The sequence below is a fragment of the Motacilla alba genome, chromosome 4, assembly GCF_015832195.1.
Source record: "Motacilla alba alba isolate MOTALB_02 chromosome 4, Motacilla_alba_V1.0_pri, whole genome shotgun sequence".
Classification (NCBI taxonomy): Eukaryota; Metazoa; Chordata; class Aves; order Passeriformes; family Motacillidae; genus Motacilla; species Motacilla alba.
The window spans coordinates 36,276,922-36,299,655 of NC_052019.1; the positions used below are offsets into that span (position 1 = coordinate 36,276,922).

The 22,734-nt window shown below is 36.2% G+C and overlaps 1 protein-coding gene across 3 annotated transcripts in view; it reads right to left on the reverse strand.

Moving 5' to 3' along the window:
• GALNTL6 (polypeptide N-acetylgalactosaminyltransferase like 6) overlaps positions 1-22,734 on the reverse strand; it is a 432,689-nt gene that overhangs the window by 215,870 nt on the left and 194,085 nt on the right. For all 3 annotated transcript variants that reach the window (XM_038134223.1, XM_038134222.1, XM_038134220.1), the window contains one exon: positions 17,284-17,450. In XM_038134223.1, the coding sequence (XP_037990151.1) occupies positions 17,284-17,450 (167 nt within the window). The remainder of the gene's footprint in view (positions 1-17,283; positions 17,451-22,734) is intronic.

Below are 22,734 nucleotides of genomic sequence, written 5' to 3' on the forward strand. Positions count from 1 at the left end.
TGGTTTTTTTGTTTGTTTGGTTTTTTTTTTCTTTTTCTTGGAACTGTTCAAACCTGCTCTGGACTGAAGAACCCAGAAAAACACTGGGAGCTCACTCACACCTGTGGCCCACCGGGCCCAGGATGCTGCATTCCAGCATTGGAGGGACTGATAACAGACTATAGGTGAGCTGAGCTACAGCCCATGAAGGGGACTTTCCGCATTTGTCATTTCTTTGGAGCAGTGAGAGGCTTAGTTGTTTAGTATTGGTCAAGGTTCATTTTTTTGTGCTAGTGAATGCTTTGCCTGTTAGAGAAACAGTTTTTCCCCCACTTTTCTCCAAGGAAATATTTTCCTGAACCAGTTGGGGGAAGGGCCGCTTGAATCTGCTTTCTAGAGGAGCCCCTTTAGAGGTTTTCTCCCAAATTTGCCTTAAACCAGGACAGTTTCTTATACCAGATTGCCAGAGAAAAGGGAGAACTTTTAAATCTGTTTCCCATAAATTAATTACATTTTATTATTCCTTCTACTCCACTTTTTGCTCAAGTTTCCTCTACTTCAATTTTTACTCAATTTGTTTTCTAAACCAGCAGAAGCCACAGTGCTTAACTAAACTGATTAGACAGCAAATATAACTTATCAAAAGCAGCCATCACCAGCTTTCAGCATAAAATTAAGGTGCTTTTTCTAACAGAAGCCCACTGACACAAACAGAAAGAAACAATGTAATCACCATAGGAATCAATGAGATGTATTATTCTCTATTTTTTTCTTTAAATACCAAGTTTTTCTTTTTAGCTCCCAAATGCATTTGGAACACAGCCAGCTAGCCCCATGAACTCAGAGAACACAGGATGAAAATAATGATGCTGCATTAAATGCCTTTGCATATATCCAGGATATAATTCAGATAAATTATGAAATCAGAATTCAAATGGCAAAATAAACAACATGAATGTAACAATACCAACTTGATATTTTTTTCTAGATGCCATCTTATCTAATAGTGTTCCCTACAAGTTGCCCAACAGAAAAGAGACAAGCATTAGATAGATCTATATATAGCTGGAAACACAGTTATTTCTATTTCCTATTGCAATGATTACAAAGACAGTTTATTTCTTCTTGTTTCCACACAATAAATTACTTACTTATGTTTCACCCTAAGGTTATTTGCTTTTCATTATCATCACTTGCACAGATTTTTTGTTCAATTTAAGAAGGAAACTGGCTAGATGAATACTATACTCTCTTGGCTAATTCCACTAGCTTACTCTTTCTCATACATAATCAATCTACTCTAAGCCTTTCCCTGTAAAACAGGCGATATAGCATGGAACAACAAGCCTTCTGGGATGAAGATTACATCACTGACTTTTTATCTTAACACATCAATCACTCCACTTCAATTCTCCTTGACAACTACTAGTCCCCTAAAGCCACATGGAAAAATAGTGAAGAATAGCATTTTATATCATCCCAGAGCTGCTTCATCAGAGACCCAGAAACAAGCTGCTTTGCATCTCTTTGATTTCTCATGGCTTAATCTAAGTATTTTAATTAGCCCCAGCATTCTCTGAGTCTTACACAAAGAAGGAAAATCAGATTTCCAGGTCATTATTATGAATCGCATTACTCCATTTCCTTCTGCATTCACCATGCCTGGCTACTTCTGGGTGCCATCCAGGCACCATTGCTTTTGTGACACATGGCAAGGCAGCTGTTCAACTCCTCCTCAGAGATACTGACCTTGGTCCTGAAACAACTCAGTTCTATTTAAACAATAGTGGCTTGATCCTGGCTGGACACCAGGTGCCCATCAAAGGCTCTCTGTCACTTCCCTCCTCAGCTGAAAAGGCCAGAGAAAACATAATGAAAAGCTCATGGGTCAAGGTAATGACCAGGAGAAATCACTCATCAATTACTGTCATGAGGAAAACTCACTCAATTTGAAGAAATCAGTTTAATTCGTTACCAAGAAAATCACAGTAGGATAATGAGAAAATAAAACCAAATCTTAGAACCCCTTTTCCTCACTCCTCCCTTCCCAGATTCAACTTCAGTCCTGATTTTCTCTACCTCTGCCCCCTAAATGGCACAGGGAGACAAGGAATGGAAGCTCCACAATCAGCTTTGGCTCAGCCACTCACTCCTTCCTGCTCTAGGGAGGACTTCTCACACTTTTCCCCCATTCCACTGTGGGGTCTCTCCCATGGGAGACACTCCCCTACCAACTTCCCCAAACTGAGTTCTTCTCATAGACTTCAGTTCTTCAGAAACTGCTCTGGCATGGGTCCCTTCCATAGCATGCAGTTCTTTGGGAACAGACTGCACCTTTGTGGGTCTCCCACAGGGTCACAAGTCCTGCCAGCAAACCTGCCCCAGTGCGGGTTCCTGTCTCCATGGGTCCTGATAGGCCCATGCTTCCCACTGTGTTACAACACTCTTGGCCATTCCCCTGATTTATGGTGGGGCTGCTTTTGGTACATCTCTGCTCCCCCATGGACTTTCATGGGCTGCAGGGGCACAGCTGCCTCACCATGATCTGCAAGGGAATCTCAGCTCTGGCACGTGGAGCATCTTCTGCCCTTCCTTCTTCCCTGACCATGATGTCTGCAGAACTGTTTCTCTCACATATTCTCACTTCTCTTTTCTCTGGCTGAAATAGCTCTTGCAGTTCTTTAAATCTCTTAATCCCAGGGTGCTACCACCAAAGCTGATGGGCTAAGCCTTGGCCAGTAGCATGTCCATCTTGGAGCTAGCTGGCATTGGCTCTGCTGAACCTGTGGGAAACTTCTGGCAGCTTCCTCCAAAAGATACCCCTGTAGCCACTCCCACTAGCAAAATCTTGCCACTCAAACCCAAATACAAATATGAAAGAGAACATCAAAAGTCTGATTCATTACTCTTAAGTAATAATATTCTCGTGAAGGTGGAGAAAAGCAGCCTCAAGAAGGGACAGCTGAAGGGGCAACTCATCAATGCCTGCAGTATCTGAAGGGAGGGTGCCAAGAGGATGGAGCCAGGCTCTGCTCAGTGGTGCCAAGCAATGGGACAAGAGGCAACGTGAAGAAACTGCACAGGAAGTTCCATCTGAATAGGAGAACAACTTTACTGTGTTAAAGCACTGGAACAGATTGTCCAGGGAGGTTGTGGAGTCTCCCTCACTGGAGACATTTAAGAGCTGTCTGGACACAATCCTGCGCTGTGTGCTCTAGGATGACCCTGCTTGAGCAGGGAGATTGGACCAGATGACCCCCTGTGGTCCCATCCCCTTTTGTGATTCTGTGAATTGTGTTGCTCAAAGCCTTAATGCGTTTCTTCACACAGTGCATTTCTGTAACTCACTTAAAGGAGAGAACTGGCATGCCACAGAAGAGGCATGCTCATTTTAGCAATTTGAGAACAATTCATTCTCTCAAAAATACCTCCACATGTTAAACATCTTATTTTATACACTGACAAACCAAAAAAAGAGTAACTGAATTAAAGAAAAATATCTAAAAAACTAATATTACTGGTTTCCTTGTGTAATAATTCTAAGAGCAACAGAGATAAATAGCACATATATCTGACAACAATCCACAAAATTGGATTTGAACATTCAATAAGAATCTTTTTATGGCAAGAATGACTCAAAAAGCATTATATAATACTTTTCACAAAATGGCTTGAATAAAACAGTCAAATAACTAAGCATGCTACTGTGAGACAGCCAACATTGCTCAAAATTCCGGACTTGTTTTTCTGAAGTATGCCTCTGATTGGTAATACTAAAGTTATCACATTGTTTATATTTCCATCTAATACTTAAGTGATTCCATTTACACTCAGTATGTGTTTCTAACAATATGGTAGAAATATTGTATCAACAACACGTATATACCACATACTAATTAGAAAACTAGGATAACCATATAATTCCAAAGCTCTGCCAGCTAGCTAAAGCACACAAGAACTCTAGTTAAACCTTGTATTTGTATATAAACACACTCAGAAAAGCTGCTTTTACCTTTACAACAGATGTGAACTTGCTTTCAGATGTGTGATTGATACTTGATTAATAACAGAATGGTTTGGGCTGGAACGGACCTTAAAGATCATTCAGTTCCAACCCGCCAGCCACGGGCAGGGAAACCTTCTGCTCAACCAGGTTGCTCCAAGTCCCATCCAACCTGGCCTTCAACACTTCCAGAAATGGAGCACTCACAACTTTTTGGGCAACATATTTCAGTTCCTCATCATCCTCACAGTAGGAATTTCTTCCCAATAGAACATCTAACTTTGCCCTCTTTCAGTTAAAAGTCATTCCCCTTCATCCTATCACTACCTGCCAAGGTGAAAAGTCCCTCTCCAGCTCTGTTGTAGACCCCCTTTAGGTACTGGAAGGCTGCTGTAAGGTGCCCCCAGAGCCTTCCCTTCTACACGCTGAACAACCCCTCTAAGCGTGTCTTGATAAGAGAGGTCTCCAGCCCTCTGATTTTACAGTGAGAAATTAAGAAAAACACTGCTGATTCACCTTAAAGCACAATCTTATGCAGCAAGATAAAACTCGAGGAGCAAATGCACCCCAACGTTTAAAATAAATGTATCAGAATTATGTTCCTGGTCTTGATTTTTTCTGTCAATCATCCTTTTCTCCTATGATGCCCCTCTGTGTTTCCTGCAAAACAGATTCTCATTCTTGTCCCTCAGCTCCCTGCAGATTGCACTGATGAAGATCCCATCAATAGACATGTTTTCAATAATAACTTCACCATCATCCCTATTCTTTTTTCTCAGCTACTGAAACCTGGAATCATTCAGGTTCCCTGGGATTTGGTATCACATTCAATAGCTGTGAAGGGGTTTACAGCATCAGGGACACTGTGTTTTGGACAAAAATCTAAAAGAAGTGAGAAAATCATGATGTTAAAAACGCAGCCTGAAGGAGGAGAGTGAGAATAAGAAAGAGAAAAACTCTGGTTTTGCTCCAATACTTGTCTCTTGTATATAAGCAGGAATGTAACTCGGCTTACAGGATTTTGCTATCTTTTTGTATTTACCTTTTAACAACAAGAAATGCATATGCATTTAAGCAGCTTTACAAAAACACTGCAAGGATGCATTACCAAAAACCCAAGCATGCATCTGCAGTACAACTTACAATAGCAAGATAGGTTAGACTGACACCTCAGAGTTGAAAATTATTTTATATCAAATAGCATGTTGTTAAATCACTGTACCCCAACTTGCCTCACAGCTCATGCTGCTGCTTCAGTAATGCAGCAGTGCCACACAAGTTACATTTTTCACACCATAGAGAAACTACTTTGAAGCAGCCAATATGTTGGAATAGAAGGTTACTCTATCCTGAAATAAAACATCATCTGAAATAAAATATCATTTCATGGTATGGAATACAGATCTTTGGGGTGAGGAGGTGGGGAACAGGTGGGCTGGTTGGGGGGCCAACTGTTCTTGGGCACATGACAGGCTTCGTATTTTTTTACCACCTGAAGCATGTTGCTAAAATTCAACTCAGTGTATGCCAGCTTAATTGGACAGTCTAAAAGAGATAGAAGCAAATTAATCACAGATCTTTTTTTTCTGCCAACATAATTGATCTATACTAGGACAAAATCATCCCTCCTACTACATGAACTCTAAAAGTACCCAAGGACAAACAAAGCCCATTACATAAGCACAGTGAAATGCAAGTGACTGTCCATATGAAAAAATGAAGATGACCATGACCAACAAGTATGTAAGAGTAGTTTATGATTTAATAATTGCATATACTTTCCAGAATTTCAGATTTCACTGAAGAATTCCCAAACTCTACCCTACTGAAATATAGGAAATTTGGTTTTAACTGAATTTTTGTAACTATTATTTTATTCATAATCGAAGCATAGCATTTTAAAAAATATGACATTTGTTACATACAGCTTAACTCCATGCCCACTCCATGAAGGAAACCAAGTTCAAATAGATAGCACATCAAAAAACTAAAATGAACATGGGACATAAGAAAGAAGAAAAGGAATTAGCTCACAGTTCCTGCTGAAGCTGTAAATTCAATTAAATTACCTGAAGTAGCAACACTTAGAAGACTCTACAGAAATAATCAATTCAGTTCAGAAGTAATAATCATCAATTTCTTTCAAAATTTAATCACTTCTACTTCAGGAGTACACACACAAAAAAGGCTCCAGCATAACTGGCACCATCAACCTATTCTACGTTTCACACCCTTACATTCACAGCTGGCACACAGATTGCAAACCACTGACTAAGAACATGTTTAACTTTCTTTCAAAGGAAAATACCACCACGAGGAGCTATGTTTAAAAAGGATATGTATGTCCTGTAAGTAACACACTGACTAGACGCACATGTCTGAATTTGGCCTATTGTACATTTCAATGCCATGTTCATGTATTATTAAAGCTCTAGAACAAAGCGTGTTTTCTTATCATTAATATCAAGCTGCCAATACAAAAACACAAGCATGAGGTTTGCAGATAAGAAGCAAACACTTCAGCCAGTGTTTTCAAACACATGCAACAACTGCAATACTTTTAGACTCAAATGTAATAAGGATTATTTTCATTTTTCCATTCATTAGCATAATCTATCGATGCTTTCTAAAGTTAAAAACTGCAATAGGTAAACCACTCAAGAACAAGACCAACATCTGTTCTGTATTGCTTTGTAGTGTTAAAGGATTTCAAAAATATTACATTTGCTTGTACATAGTATGCTTTTCTTTCATCACACTAGGAATTGCTTTATGCAAGACTATGGGAGCAAGACCCCTTTTTTTTTTTTTTTTCCAAATTCTCCTAAATGAATCAGTTATACTTGAAATATGTTTTAAATAGAATATTTTTTAAAAGAAACTTTTGAAGTTAGAATATTTGCAAACAGGAGTGGATTTCCTTGTTGACTAGAAATAGTGTACCACAAATAAAGAACAATTAATCTATGTCTCCTCTGTGATTACATGAGGCAAGAATGGAGTAAGACAGCTAACTCATGTTTATCCTGCTAAATCTAAAGCAGTAGGTTTGTTATTTTGACAGATGTGCATAAACAGCACTTTTTTTCAAAAAATGTCAATTCTGTTTTCTAAATTCAGTATGTTGCCCTTCAAATGAAGAGGAAGAAGAGACCTCAGGCAGAAATAATCTTCTACATTTGTTGAGAGATTTACACCTATTAAAGAATTATCAGATTCCTAGTAAAAAAAAAGATAGAAGATAATGTAGAAAAATATTCTGATATAACAGTAGGAGAAATTAGATTACTTATGTTAAAAAACCCCAAACAAATAAAAACAAAATCTTCCATCCACCCCCCTCCTCCCCCCGACAATAGGAACACTCAACTTCCAAAGCCAGAAGTCAGCACAGACTGGAAGGCCTTCATCCCTGTATGCCATGCACATCTTTGTAGTACATTTTACCAGTGTGATTAGAAGGGTTTTCTATACCATATAAAAGCAGAATCCCCAGCAGTCATCTATTCTACATGGTTAGGATTTTCCATATTGTGTAGTGCACTCTGCTTCCATCAAGCACTTTTCCATTTATCCTAATGCGTATTTTCTTGAATTTTTGAGAAGGGTGAACAGCAGGTTAACAAAGGTTGCTAAGTCACTGACCATAAATGAAATCAACATCTTTGTTTGCCTCTGTGTGTTGGGTGTCTCAGTTACGAAGCAGCCCTGCAAAGCCACCAAAACCAAAGTGTGTACCTGCTCTCATAATGCATAAACATACAACTGGATAAAAAGGGGAAAAAAATCACCATTCCAAGTAAATTGAGTTTATACCTGCAACTTGAGAAGGCAGAGGAGAATGCTAAAAACTCTTTGCATGTAGCAAATCAAGCTTTGCTTCTGTCATTCTTCTTCACCGAAATTTCCCTGCATATTGAACTTATTCTAATGTAGAAAACACAGTCTGACCCAGTCCTATTAAAATACATCCGTTATAATTGCTCAATACAAGTTATTAATGCTTTTTTCACAAATCAGTAGCATTTAAAAAACAAACTGCGCATGACAGAGCCATTAAAGCTTTCAGCCATTTATAAGCTTCATAAAATTGCCCATCTGTCTGAAAGATGCATGAGCTCAATTTGGGAAATCAGCACACACAGAAAAGCGCCCAAAGCTGACTGAACGTCTGGATAGCGATTTCTGAGAGCAACAACATTCCTTTTCAAGTTAATCAAAATTATGATTGCATTTCTGTACAAGAAGATTTGAAACTAGACAATTCCATATGTCACAAATGCTTCCTGTGAGACTCTGAAGATGCAGAGAGCAATGAACAAAACATGCATTAAGTACACTTTTGATTTTTGACCGCACAAAATAAAAATCTGCATAAACATGTATGACACTAAACAAATAGATGCTTTTGGCAACAGGGCCTTCATTTATTCTGAATAAATAAATTAAATAAATAAAAAAGATGGGAGAACTGCTTGCCATTATCCAGGAAAGACTCATCAGAAACAGATACTGTCAAATTATGTACTGTGTTATCTCAGAAGAAAAGCATCAAGAAGAAATTAATATAAATGAATTTCAGCTCTCAATACTCTAAGAAAGTATTCTGTAAGCCTTTTCTTTTTTTTCTTGCTGTTGCTTATTCATTTGCTTTCACAGAAGTAGAATATACCAGAACTTGAATGGAAATTATTAACTATTTACTCCATCACTGACGCAAAGTCAGAATACCTACTAGAACTCTTTAAACGTGTTTGATTTTTTCAGGGTTACCAAAAAAAAAAAAAAAAAAAATAAGGCAGGACAAACCTTTCTTCTTCATCTATAAAGCTTTGAAGGCATTCATCTGCTAACCTCATTACAGGATTTTTCTTCTTTCTTTAGGATATGTCAAGATTGGTAAACTGAACACTTGCTAGTAAGATTCAGTCTAGAAAAGACAAAGGCATAAAGTTTGGGAAAACAACAACAAAAAGGCATTTAGTTAGCAATCAAATCAATATTCTCCCACTCATCTCCCAGGGAAATTATTAGAAACTATTTATACCCCATATCTGACTGCAAGGACCTTTATAGATCTTTTAGTAAAACACAGTGTTTTAATACCAGAATTCTGGGTTTAACACTCTCTAAGAGTGACAATCATAATTCCCTGCTTTGATAATTTCAACACTTTCCTTATACCACCCACATTCTTTTTCCCTCTTACCTTATGTGAAGCTCACTACCAGGGAATGAACAGGAAAACAACTTCTCTTACGTTATTGAAAATATATTTCAAACATTAGCAGGTTTAAGGCTCACCCATGATTTGCAAACAGCAAAAAAACCAAAACAAAACACATTTATAATACAGGAAAATAAAGTAAAAGGTTTTCTGGAATTATTTTCTTTAAGATGCATAAAATGTAGTAGCTAGGGACAATAATATTGCCTATTCTTTAAGGATGTTATTTTGCTTGATGATTATAAGCTTACTTGAAAGTCTGCATTCAGGAAAGGCGAAATATATTTTTAAAGTCTACTTAGATGAACTCAAATATTGCAATTAAGGCAACCTTGACTGTAACAAACTACCATTTTTTGAAAGAATACTAGGATGTCAATTTGAAACCTTGTCACACTTTATTAAACTTCAATGAACTTTGAAAACTGGAAGTTGCAATCTCTTTCTGTGTACAATGAGAAGATAATGAGTTATTTAAAGATAACATTGAAGCAACAGTCATGCATGAAAAGGATCATGAATAAATTTCAATTTTAAATTAAAGGAAATTTTCAAAACAGACAACTAGTATTTGGCAAGAATCCTTTCTCTTGATACGACAGAAAAATCTAGTTGATTAGCTTATGAAAAACAATACTTTATAAGATCTCAGGCCTGTTCTCCTGATTCCTAATAATAAAGCACCACCAAGAAAAGAAAAAATTATCAGTTTGAATTTGATCAGATGGAATGTTTGAAAAAGTCCAAAGCAGAAGACTTCAGCTTCCATCCTACATCACCTGTCTGCAGGTTTTAACTGTGATTATTCAGGGGATATATGATTTGAAGATGTAAAAATTAGTTAACATCTCCATTACCCTACTCAGTGAAGCTGTAGAAGTAATGCATTTGGAACACTAGCTAAGAATTGCCTAATGCATATAAGACGAAAAAAAATCCTTAAAGCTTACAAAGATAAGTAAGAAGTTAAGAAGGAACTTAGAACTAAGACGAAATGTAAGGAAATGTGTAAGAACAACATCTTTTCAAATTTTTCTGAAACTAATGTGCATCTTTTCTGTAGTTCATTAACTGAAACTGAAGAAGATAATTGTGAGCTAATTGCTCAAGTCTCTTCTCAAGTTGTTCAGTCTATTACTGCAATGTAATAATGCTTTTTCACGTGGAAAGTAAACAGCTCATGTTTCAGAGAAAAGCCAATGTAGATACTAATGTTTACGCAGAGTTAGAAATTTTCCTTCCTGTTTACAAGATCAAACTTGAGTATTCCACAGGAGGAATTCTAAAATAATGTCATTTCATCCATAATTCAATTTAACACTAAGGAAATGTAAACCAAAGCTGAGATGCATAGTAGAAAACTTTACCACATGAATAAAAGTGCTTCTATTATTTCAAAATTACTCAGAGTAACTATACTATTTTAAATCCAGATCTACTTCAGGTACGTCATGAACCACGCTCGTAACAAGCACGGCATATCAGTTTTTAGACACTGACCCTGAGAACACAATCTTGCTAAGTGCAGGCTGCTCATTGGTTCCCATCTCAAGAATTCCTCACATGTTCACAAACGAAAGGGATGCAATATGGAGGCATGATACACACCCAGCAAGCATTTCATAGGGTGGGCAACTAAAGATAGACTGACCAATATAGAGCTTGTGAAAACAAAAACTTTGTATTCTGACTCCACACGTACTCAAAAGTGAAATTACTTATCTCTTATAACTGATTTGATCAACTATGTGAAAAGTAACAATTTGTTTCCATATTAATGTTTTCATCACTGGAGTTTTCATTTTTACAGCCAAGTTGTATTTGAGTTCCCTGATTGCAGGCAGCACTGGGATGTGGGAGATACTCCTAAATTTATCCCAATGCAGAAACATTCTCAATTCTGTCTAGGTAAAGTGTAAAACTTTAGTTATTTGAAATTCTTCCCACCTCTTTCTCACAACATGACAATACTTTTACTCCAGCAAATGAAATGGATTTTGAGATGAGCTGCAGTTGCCTTCAAAATGACCATTATTCTTCTGAGCTGAACTCTCAGTACCCTCAGGCCAACCCTTTCTTTTACCACTGGTAAAGCCATTCTGTCAAGTCATAATGCCTTCAGTAATGAAACTGCTACTGCAAGGTACATCAAGGAGCTGAAGGTAAAGTCTTGTACTCTGTAATTTCAGAAGAAAAACCCCACAACAGAATTTAATGTTAAATTATCAAAACTGAGAATGTAGAGTGAAGAACAGAAAACTTAGTATTACAGTTCAAGTCAGTTTACTGCAACCTATGCACAGATGTTTTAAATTGTACTTTTTACAGTGATAGTATTTTGACCAGAAGCAAGTCCAAGTTTAATGAAATTCAAGTTACTGAGTGCATTGTAGAGGAAATGAAAGAGGCATTTTACAGCTCAGTATCACAAGTATAAAAATGTAAATTCTGCATTTAGTTAGATCTCTAGTCATTACAGACATCTTGAAACTGAATTTGTTTCTTTTTCTATTTGGCCTTTTCCTTTTTTTAAATCACTTTAAAATATGAGGCTGACCTTCATATAGGCTTAAAAGTTAAAAATTTTTTTTCTGATGTAGTATACATGATGCAGTAATACGTTAATATTAAGGCCAACATTACGTGACAACCTTGCTGTATTAAACTCTGCTCCAGGAAAGTTTTGCTTATGCTATCAGTGAAATGAACAGTGCAACTCGAGTTGCTGGGATCACTCTGGGTTCCAGGATGCTGCATTAAGCAAGTACAAAGCCACCACACAAATTCTTCACTAAGCAGAAAACATCTCTCTTTACCTTTGTATAATTACTTGATTCCAGTTGCAGGCTTCCCAGCTGGTAAGGCTGTGTGCTTCAGGTATAACTATATGCCTACAAACCTAACAGACGTATATGCAGATTCACTCTGCATATACTCATGAGCTATGCCTAACATTGCAATTTTTGGAGACATGAGCTTTCATCATATGGGCACTTTCTGTCTGTAGCAGAGCTTTCCTATGACAAGACAATCATTCCTACAATATAAAACTTTCCATTTCATCAGAAAGTTACATCTAGCCATGATCTGGAGCCAAGCATCCACACATTTGAATTTCAATGATGTGTTACATAAACTGTCTACAAACAAAATACAGGGAATTTCAACTTCATGCAATAGCATGTGTTACTTCAGTGGAAAGTGTTGCAATCTGATAGTCTGATAGAGTTGCTTTGCTTTTAGCACAAACTCTCTTCCCTTACTCTACTGTTATTGTATAATATGACCAATGTAGTTTACAGAACTACAGTTTAAAAAACCCCAGTCATACATCAGCTCATCTTCCATGTTCACAGAAAAAAAGCACATTACTGGCACTGAAGTTCACTGACCAACTACAGCTCCGATGAAGTAATCACAAGTTGCTTTTGCCCACTGACTTCCACGTTATTAAACTGGCCTATTCAGAGGTCTGACACAAACCATATGGTACCTGATAGGAGACACCATGACACTCTTAAATGAATGATGCAGAAAACAGACCTAAGCAAGGGGACAGATACAGAAGAACATAATAAATAGCAATATGAGAATGGACTAGCTCATCAACACGAAGGAAAATTTCCTAGTTTGTCATTTTCTACAAAAAAAAACCAGTTCATTGCCAGTGACAGGAACTAGTTAAGGAAGAAGCTGTAGGCTACTAAGTTTTCAAATTCTTTCTTTTTTTTCCCTTGGCAGATCTGAGGGGTTTTTTCAAACTAAAATACCGCCAAATAATTGTTACTGCTAATAAATTTATTGTTGGCTGTGACATTGTTTATTTTTTTCTTATAATAGGTGCTGTACTGGTTCAAGAACTACAGGGTAAAGTCAAAATCCTTTGTAAGTCAACTTTACATTCATGGGCATATACTGTGTTAGCAACAGTTTACAAGCCTGACTATGATAATAAAGTAATTAAAACATAAAAAGAAATAATAGTAGATGTACAAATCTATCACATGTTGACAACCAACATGAACTGTTTAACTAATGAATTATGCAAATCTATGTTTCCCCTAAGTTTTAAAACATTAATTAGAATTTACAGTATTCCTCTGTAAATGCAAGCTGTTACATAATTGAAACAATGAAAACTTGCTTTCTTCTTCATTTTGCCCTTTCCTTTAAAACTGTTGCCATATTTTGCTTTTTGCCCCTTTTCAGATATCTGTCTGCTGTTAGACTGACTTCAGAGCAAACGGAGTCAACAAGAAACACCCAATCTTTAACATCAAACCTGCAAACCAATCCTCCCCACCTTTCATTTCAAACGACCTTCACACAAACCCCAAAACCTTCCCAGAAAAAAAAGCCACTTTCAACAAGGCTCATTTTCCCAGAAACCAAAATCACAAAACTAGAGCTGCACAAAAAGCCACAGCAGATAAAGACACAGAGGTATGCTGGTATCTCAAATATAAAGGTTAATTTTCCATGGTAGGTTACACTGAAACTGACAGGTCTTTGAGTTTGAAATACAGGGCTTATATGAATCAGGTATTGGATCTGCAGCCCCAAATCCATCACAAAATCAGAAATACTTGGCACACTTTAGAATGTAAAATTATGTGCATCATTAAAATGTACTCTTATTGTATCCATAGCTTTCTAAGGCATGCTAAGTAGAAGCCTATTATTTTCCTCCCTTTTATAGTGCTTGTTAAGTGACAATGTATTTATTTTACATTTATTAGAGCACCTACGAACTTCAGATTCAGGCCCCTTTCATCTCACCAGTACACCAACATTCTGCCATTTGCATTTACAATATAAATCAAAGCTGTTATTTTTGCTGAAATGAAGTTCCACTAAATCAGATATTTTTCTATCACTTGTTGGTTCACCATTTTTAAATACAAACACTCTCTATAAATTACATGAATAAAGGAATCTTGCAGCTGTGTACATATATCTAAATCTACGTTTCCTTCTGTCACAGGTAACTTCTAATATTAATGTAGTTTTTTATATTAAATCTGTCCATAACCAAATACTGCACTTTCATGTTTCATAACATTTCCTTACCTCCCTCATAATACCAAGCCTTTAGTTTGCATTATATTGATGTTTAAAGATGTAGAGCTGTCCTTTTACTTCTATAACATCTAAATGTCATAATTTATGCAGAATATTATGCATGAACTATCTAAAGATTTAGGTTTTGATCATAAAAGCCAAATGAGTGCATACGAATAAAATGAAAGCATACAAGTTATTCTGCAGATGAACCAGAAAACTCCTGGTATCGAGCTGTTCAGTAACACATTTTCATCATTTGTTATCAAAATTTTTATTCAGTGCATTTCGGTATTTATACTGACATTAGTTAAAAAGAAGGAAAAATGCTGGAGCCTTTCTTAAAAAAAAATCTTTTACACAGCTTTCAAATTTCTTCTTTTTCTCATTTACTGCTTCTAATAGGAACTGACTTTTCATAACTTCCTAGATGTTTGTAAAAAGGAACAGCAGGATTAATAGAAAACTTTAGAGAAAAGTGTTTGGCATTTAATCACAATTTTTAAAATACCATTGTTATTGAAATACCTCATTTCCACTTCTGACTACCTACACATGATGTTTAGATTGCTAACAGAGAACTCTCCCCTTATAATATGAAGTTATGGAACAAGAACAGCATACACATTAATAATATATTTACTCACTTTAATAACATATAACCAATTTCACAAAATAATAGCAATTTGTCAGCTATATGGCATCTGCAGCTTCATGAAGAAATTACACAATAAGGAAAAGGGATATAATTTATCACTAATCACTATATTGCCTTAACACAGCACAGCATTGGCTTGCAATAATTCTGTGAGTTCTGACAACATCTGAACATACAAGCTTCATTTTTTACCTAATCTGGCTTTTATGCTGCTTTACTCCTATCATTCTCAGAAAGGCAACTAAAGGGTAAAATAATATGCCACTTCTTAAAAACAGGTTATTTTATGAACTGGGAGAGGACAGAGCTAGATATCAGTCAGCATTTTCTGAACATAAAAAAATCCAACTCTATTGTGTGTGACTACCTTACAGAAGAGAAAAAAAGAGCGCAAGAAAACACAATATAGTCTCAGTTAAGTTTAGAGGATCACAAATACAAGAATTAAACCGACTTCAGGTGTACCAAAATGATTCATCTGACCTCAAAGTCAACGTTACTGAATTCAGAGTAGAGACTGCAGATTTTTCTTGACTTATCTCTCTTCTTAAAACATACAGTCCCCGATATGTTCAAAACTGGCAACCATTCACATTTCTGAACTTTATTTTACTAACACAAACAGAAGTAAATCATTTTACTGGTACCACACTTCTAGGTCCAGCTTCATGTAAGCCTGCTTTGTAGATTTCTTTCAGTTGTTCAAACTGATATTAAACACTTTTGTTAAACATTCCTATGCTATATGAACCACTTCTTCTAGCTGAAAAGTGTTCCACTGAAAAGTCAGATATCTTTATATAACTGGAAAGAAGACTATGGAGATTTTTACAGTGTTATAGTAACAATATTACTTTCAGCAATCAGCAGAAACTAAGAGAATGCAAGAAAGAGCAAGAGCCTGATTACTGGCATTAATTATTTTTGTAATAACCTGGAAGTAGATAAGCTTTACAAAACACTAGTATATTTTAAAATGCGTCAACAGTAGCAATTATGTTCTTAATTAAAAAATGCTACAGTATTACCATATTGAGCAAGCACAGCATCAATAGCTGCTATTTCAGCCAAAAAGAAAAGAAAGGGGGGGAAAAAACAAAACCAGCTTTTTTACTTGTCAGATACCTCATAAAACCAACTTACAGACTTCCCTTTGAGTTGTCTACTGCTAGGAAATTGTTAGCCTGCAGAAACAGCCCGGGTGTGCTGTTTTACAGGTCTAATTTTCAAAACTTTCATCTGTGGTCTAGATATCATAAACAGAGAATAGTCAGAACAGTACTCACTTTACAATATCACTTAAATTGCATTACAGATCGAGAGGTAGTTCATCAAAGGACATACTGCAACTAAACCAGCAGATATGAGAGGGCAAGATAGATGTGTGCAGCATTTATCTTTCTAAACCCTGAAATATCAAGTTAAAAAAAAATCTTACAAAAATGGTTCTGCTACTGCAGCGTTCTACTAATATTTCTCTCACTCACCCAGGGGCATCTTAAAACAGTAGGTCAGAAATCTGCTCCTCTAAGTTCCTAGCTGAGACAAAGGTTTTAAGTAAAACATTAGCTAAGGTTACAATTCTCTCTTTTGCTATCAGTCTACTCAGAACAAAGCTAACATACACACCAGCAACTGATGTTTCAACAGAAACAGAAAACCCAGCCCGTAAAACACCGAAGTCAAAGGTCTTCGTGCCTAAACTTCTAAGAGATGAACTGAAATTGGAGAAAAAACCCTATTTCCCAGTTCTATATTTTTCTCCTGCAGGAATTTTACCTAAAGAACTGTTAAAATTCAACTTGGGCATTAACTTTTTGTGCTGCATTCAAGAAGTAATGGTAGCATAAAACATTAAGTGATTGACTTTTTCTTAATTTTACTATATATAAATGATGTAAATTTTGATCAACTATTCCAAGCATTTTTTCACATTTCATTCTAAAGAGCCTCATTTCTCTGTATGGCTATTTTGTACTAGTATGTAAGTCTGCCTAGCTCAATAAATTCCAGGATAAAAAGCTAATGAGTTGCTTCCAAAATGGTCCAAGTTGATGTATTTTCAGGGTAAAAGAAAAGTACAGGGAAAAGATGAGGAAATACGACAATTTGCAGTATTTCAGTAATAACATTCAAAATACAACAATAATGAAACCTAATTAATAGTTGACAGTCTCTCTTCCATTTGACATGAATTTCAGTACTCATGCCATGTAAAACAAAAGCATCTTATGAATGTTTATTCCTGCTAACAATCCAAGGGTACTTCAAAGCTGGTTTTGCGTCCCTTTAGCTTCTCTCTGGACCACACTGCACTATAAATTTCAAGTTAGAACAAAACCAGCCAGGCCTTACCTCTGTCACTGAAGTCATCCACCAGAATGATCTCTGCGATCAGGCTGTCTGGAGTGCGGTTGATGATGCTGTGGATCGTGCGCAAGAGAGAAGTCCAGCCCTCGTTATGAAACGGGATGATGATGCTCGTGTTTGGTAGTGCTTCCAAGTACACCTTGTGCTTACAACTGCAGGGCAAGGAAATAATTGTATAAGCACACTGAAAATCTGAGTTGGCATATCTTGCCATCCATTTGGGCCATTCAACCATGGTTTCTGGCATAAAATTCAACAGTGCGATCAAGCAGTAATTTCATGTGAAAATAGCTGGATTGTTTAAAACACATTGCTAACAACACTAAATAAATTGGAACAATGACAAAATTTAGGTGGAATGAGTGAAAAAAAAAATCTAACTGGCTGGAATTATTTTCCTTCACTGAAAACTTTTACCTGCAGTATGACAGATGACATATCTTCTATGACATCAATTCCAAAAACCAAATCCTGTTATCAAAAAGAATTCCAAAGCACAATATGAAGCTAATCTGAAATGATTGTTTGGTCTACAAAGAGATACACTCTAGAAGACAATTCAGTATTATCCTGGGTGATACGAGCTTACAATATGAAAAAGAACATCCACACATAGAACTCCAACTTTGCATCTACAGATCCAAAATTACTGCTGCTATTATGTACAGAGATAAAACAACACACCATTCTGGAAGTGCACACTTTTCATTTACAAGGAAATGTAAACAAGCTTTCATCTTTGAAAGGAAAGCATCGTAAATTCAACATCTTAATTACATAGCAGCTATGGAAACTCTGCGCTTAACCTGTTTCAGTATTGAGTTGTTTACACATTTCACAAAGAAAAAACCATAACACTCAAAAATAAATAACGGCCATCCAAATCAGTGTCTCCTAATATCCAAAAATATTTTATGACAAATGTTTAGATTACTGCAACTGATAGGATTGCATCTTTCATGTTTTGTTGAAAAAAAGAAAAAAGGGACACATTCCTCTGTTGTTAACAAAGCCTGGCATTTTCACCTCTGGGGACAAAGTAACTGAACGATTTCTCATTCCTCAAAAGAAAGTCACATCTTGATAAAGGTATCCCTAGAGCAGAAACCTGTCAGCTTTGCAATAAACAAATAAAATTAAAAGTTTAGCCCTGTAAATTCTAGGGTTAAACAAAAAAAGTATAGATATCTTTGCTCCTTGTCAGAAAGTGTAACTATGCATATAAAAAACTGCTATAGAATATAGTTTTGATTTACATATATTTGCAGCTTAATTTGCATTTCCTCTTTATAAAGTCACTTAGAAATCAGTATTTACCAATACACTATACAGCTACCATGCTGATTAAATGTTCCAAAGAAATAATAAGAACTCATAGCTAATATAGTTGTATTTGCAAAATATTAACTGTTATGTAGCTATAAAATAACTAGGTTTTAGATACTTTACTAAAAAAAAAAAATTAAATTTATAGTTTAGACTTCTCTTCCTAAAACACAGTGAGAATTAATTTAATGACAAGCCATTTTCTGAAATAATCACTGTGGAAACATTTTAGTAAGCAGCTCGCTGGCAAAACATGCATGCACACTGGAAAAAGAACAGATGCTTTGCAATAATGTGAAGTTCTAGAGAAAGGAGTGCTCATTACCTAGTGACAGAAAAGTCTAAGTATGTATATTTAAATGTTTTGTGAGAAAAAGAAAATCCACTGCAGCAAAAGATTTTAGTAGAATTTCTTTTTTCTTATTTGTAGGAAGAAGCACAACAAATGAAGCCCATTATTAATATGTAGCTGTTTCAGATGGCAAATTAAGAAAGCCACCTACCAAAACCAACACCTATTGTTGCCAGCTGTCTGCCAACAGTGATGCTTCTTGGACTCCAACAAATGCAACTAACAGACATACATGGAATTTCCACGCTGTTTTTGAAAGCAAAAGTTTTTCCTTCAGCATTTTTGACTCCCAGGAAATATGACTTCAAAACTAGTAAGTATCCACCTCCATAAAACCCCAAGTCAAAAAAATCCACAAACAAACAAACAAACGAACCTCACATATATAAGACTAACAACTTCTAAAGAGTAAGAGGAAAAAAATACCCAAAACACACAAACACATCATGCCATTTATTTTTAAAAAAGGTCCCCCCTCCAGTATAAAAAGATACCTTTTGAAAGCAGTTGTACTGAAATTTGCGTGGATAATCTTGTAACCTTATGCATGTAAGGATGGGATAGGTCATTGGATTTGGATATTTCCATTGACAGTTTCAGAGAAATTGCATTATGCTAAAGTGTTGAGAAGGAGAAGCAACATTGATGGATTTAGTCTACAACTACTCTATTCTTCCTGCTGAACAGATTGATCTAAAACAGAGCCACACTTAGAAGAGGAAAGCATCTACCACTTCTCCATCATTCAACTTTGACCCTTAATCCTCATTTACATTTATTTTTGATTGTCTTTGTAAAGATGTATGGCAAAGGCTATATGTGAATTAACTTCTAGCAAAAGCCACAAATTACAAAATATCCTTTTCTGCTTTTATCAAAAAAACCCCAAAACAACAAAACTAGCCAGATTTCAAATTCATAGAAATGCAACCTTAAACTTAATCATTTTCTGCTAGGTTTCATAGCAGTGCTTTACTTGCCTTTCTCCATCAAGTGGAATTCTGCTCATTTTTAGCCCCTTGCTCTCTTGACATGAGACTCTAACAGCAACAGAAGATCACTTTTAAAAAGCCTTACATGAAATCCATTTTATTTGAAGTTCTATTCAACACTGTCTGTAGCTGAGGGCAGCTAGCTGTGCCCTGATGGGCTGCAGGACAGAGCTGATGAAGAGATGCAATGCTCAGAAAAGGCCCATGAACTGCAACAAAGATGCAGTCAGACCTCCACAGCTGAGACACTGGATGTACCATGAGAATAAAGCTATGTATTTTCATGAGAATAAACATATATAATGCATGCACCACTTGTTCCAAGTCCACAAGTGTGCTTCTTCATATCCTGAGTTTTAGAAGCGATGCCAAACACCCTGGCTGCAAAAAAGACGACTTAGAAGCTACAGACACCGCTTCTTGTTTTAAAAGGGAAATTCTTGAGTCTCCAAAGAAATGAGAAATTGCAATTCAAGATTCTTTCATATTTCCTGAAGAATGCAATCTTACCAACATTTACTAAAATAAAAAATAAAGCAAGGCCTATTGTAGAAAGGAAAAATGCTATGTATAAAAGATTACCATAACCTCATATACATTAGGTAAAACTGTCTAAATTACAGTAAAATGAAACTGAACTGACTACCTACAGAAATATTTAAAATACTACTGAGTAAAACAATATTCTTCCCAGAGCCTAAAAATTTCAGTGGAAAATTCAGTCAAACTTGTATCAATTTGGCAAATTATAGTACTTGAACACATGAACTCCAATTGTTATCCTCCTCATAAAGACACTGCAAATTAATTGCACACTAGGTGAATGTAGGCTTTATGTGGACTGTAAGTATAATTCAGGTAGTTTGAATGGCAGAATAAAGTGTCCAAAGAGCACAGCGACTTTCATTGAGGCTTGAAATACTAGAAAATCTATAAAGGCCTGGAAATAAATCCTAAAATCAATACTCAAAAAAGGTTAGTAGATTTAAGATGGACAGATAGGCAGTTCAGCCAGTTTCAGTGAAGTAAAGGTTTGCTCCAAGATGTTACCTAGTGCAGAATAGATTGCAACATAGGTGATGTCAATCAACATTACTTCAAGCTCTCCTCTTAATTATGAAATCATAGCTCAACTGATAAAGGCAAATATATTACTGTACAGCTTTAGTGTCACATCATATTCTGATTAAGGAATTAAAAAAGAAAAAATCTGTGGGGAATCAAAAAGGGGATACAAATACTAGCTCTTTCAAAATAATTTTAATAGGAACTTATTATTTGCTATTTTTAGCTTGTTTCTATCAGGACTAGTTTGGTTTTTTTTGCCTTAGTAACACTTTAAACTGGATTAACTTTTGAAATTACATATGAGGACTCTGCACTAACAAGACTGATTTAAATGGCAGATGAAGACAGGTTATTTTACTTTGTCAACTCAATCTACATATATATTATAAAATGGCTTGTTTGAATGAGATGCATGTTAGTATGAACACACAGAAAGTTTCAGAAGAAAAACTTGTCATGATATTTTATAATTTTGGGATTGAGGCTGAAAACTAAATCAGTCTACCTGAAATTAGTATACTGAACTGATTTTTCACTTTGGCTTTGATCACTGTAATTTCCATGAAAGTGTTTTCTGTAATCAGCCCTGGCTACATATGTATGCTCATCATTCCCATACTGATAAGAGGATAAATACTTAAAGATGCTAAGAACACAGGATTTGACTAGTCTTCCACTGTTTTCATTATAATTTCCTCACTTTTATCCTTACCTCCATACTTGTGTTTCTTCAGATAACCAAATAGCTCAGTCCAGCAATATTTTTAATGTTTAGTGTTTGAGACACCACTCATTCACTTTGCTCAGAGACCTCACACTGTATCTTCCTCAGTTTACCTTGTTCAGCTACAGGACTAATGCAGTCTCCTCATTAGTGGCTGGTAAGTGATCATCTATAGAACTGGAGGCTCAAGTGCTCAAGGTTTGATGCTGTCTTCCACAAATTATTAAAAAAAAACCTGATCAGTCAGCTTAGCTCACATCTATGCTTGTACCTCTTGGCATGTGCCATGCTACACCATCAGCACCCAGTGCAGTGTAGCAGTAAACATCTGCACATCTTGTGGCTCATCCTAACAGAATAGACCCAGGCCTCCAGTCTTCTCCAGAGGGTGAATTTGGGATTGTTCCTAGCTCTACAGACTGCCAGACTAGGCTAGTAATTTAAACAGCCTGCCCATTTCACAGCCAAGACTGGAATCCAGCAACGTATGGGCATGTTATCTCTCTTGTCCTTTCACCACACAGTCTCATCATATGCAAGTAACTTGGCCAGCTCTTCTCTCAAGAGCTGTAAAAGGCAGTGGCCTTCAGAGTTCAGTATTATGCTGCCTGTACTACTGATCACCTCATGGAATCCCTTTCCAATACTTTCCTTATTGAGGGCTGGGAATCCATTTTATTGCCAAGTTCCACAGTGACACATTTGACCACACAAAACAAGGGGAAAAAACTAGCTCAGCATTATTCCACACAGCAAGTTAATTACTAAACCTAAAATAGTTTGCTTCTGCAGGCTGGTCCCGTCATAGAGGCAAACTGGGAAGAGGATGCCCATTGAGGTCTCCAGGTGAAGTATTTTTTAATTTAAAGAAAGTATGTAGTTTAAATTTTTGTATTGTTACACAATGCACTCATTGCAGCTCAAACCTGTATTTTCTTACTTGTGACATTACCATTCAGAGCAATGTGAGTTTA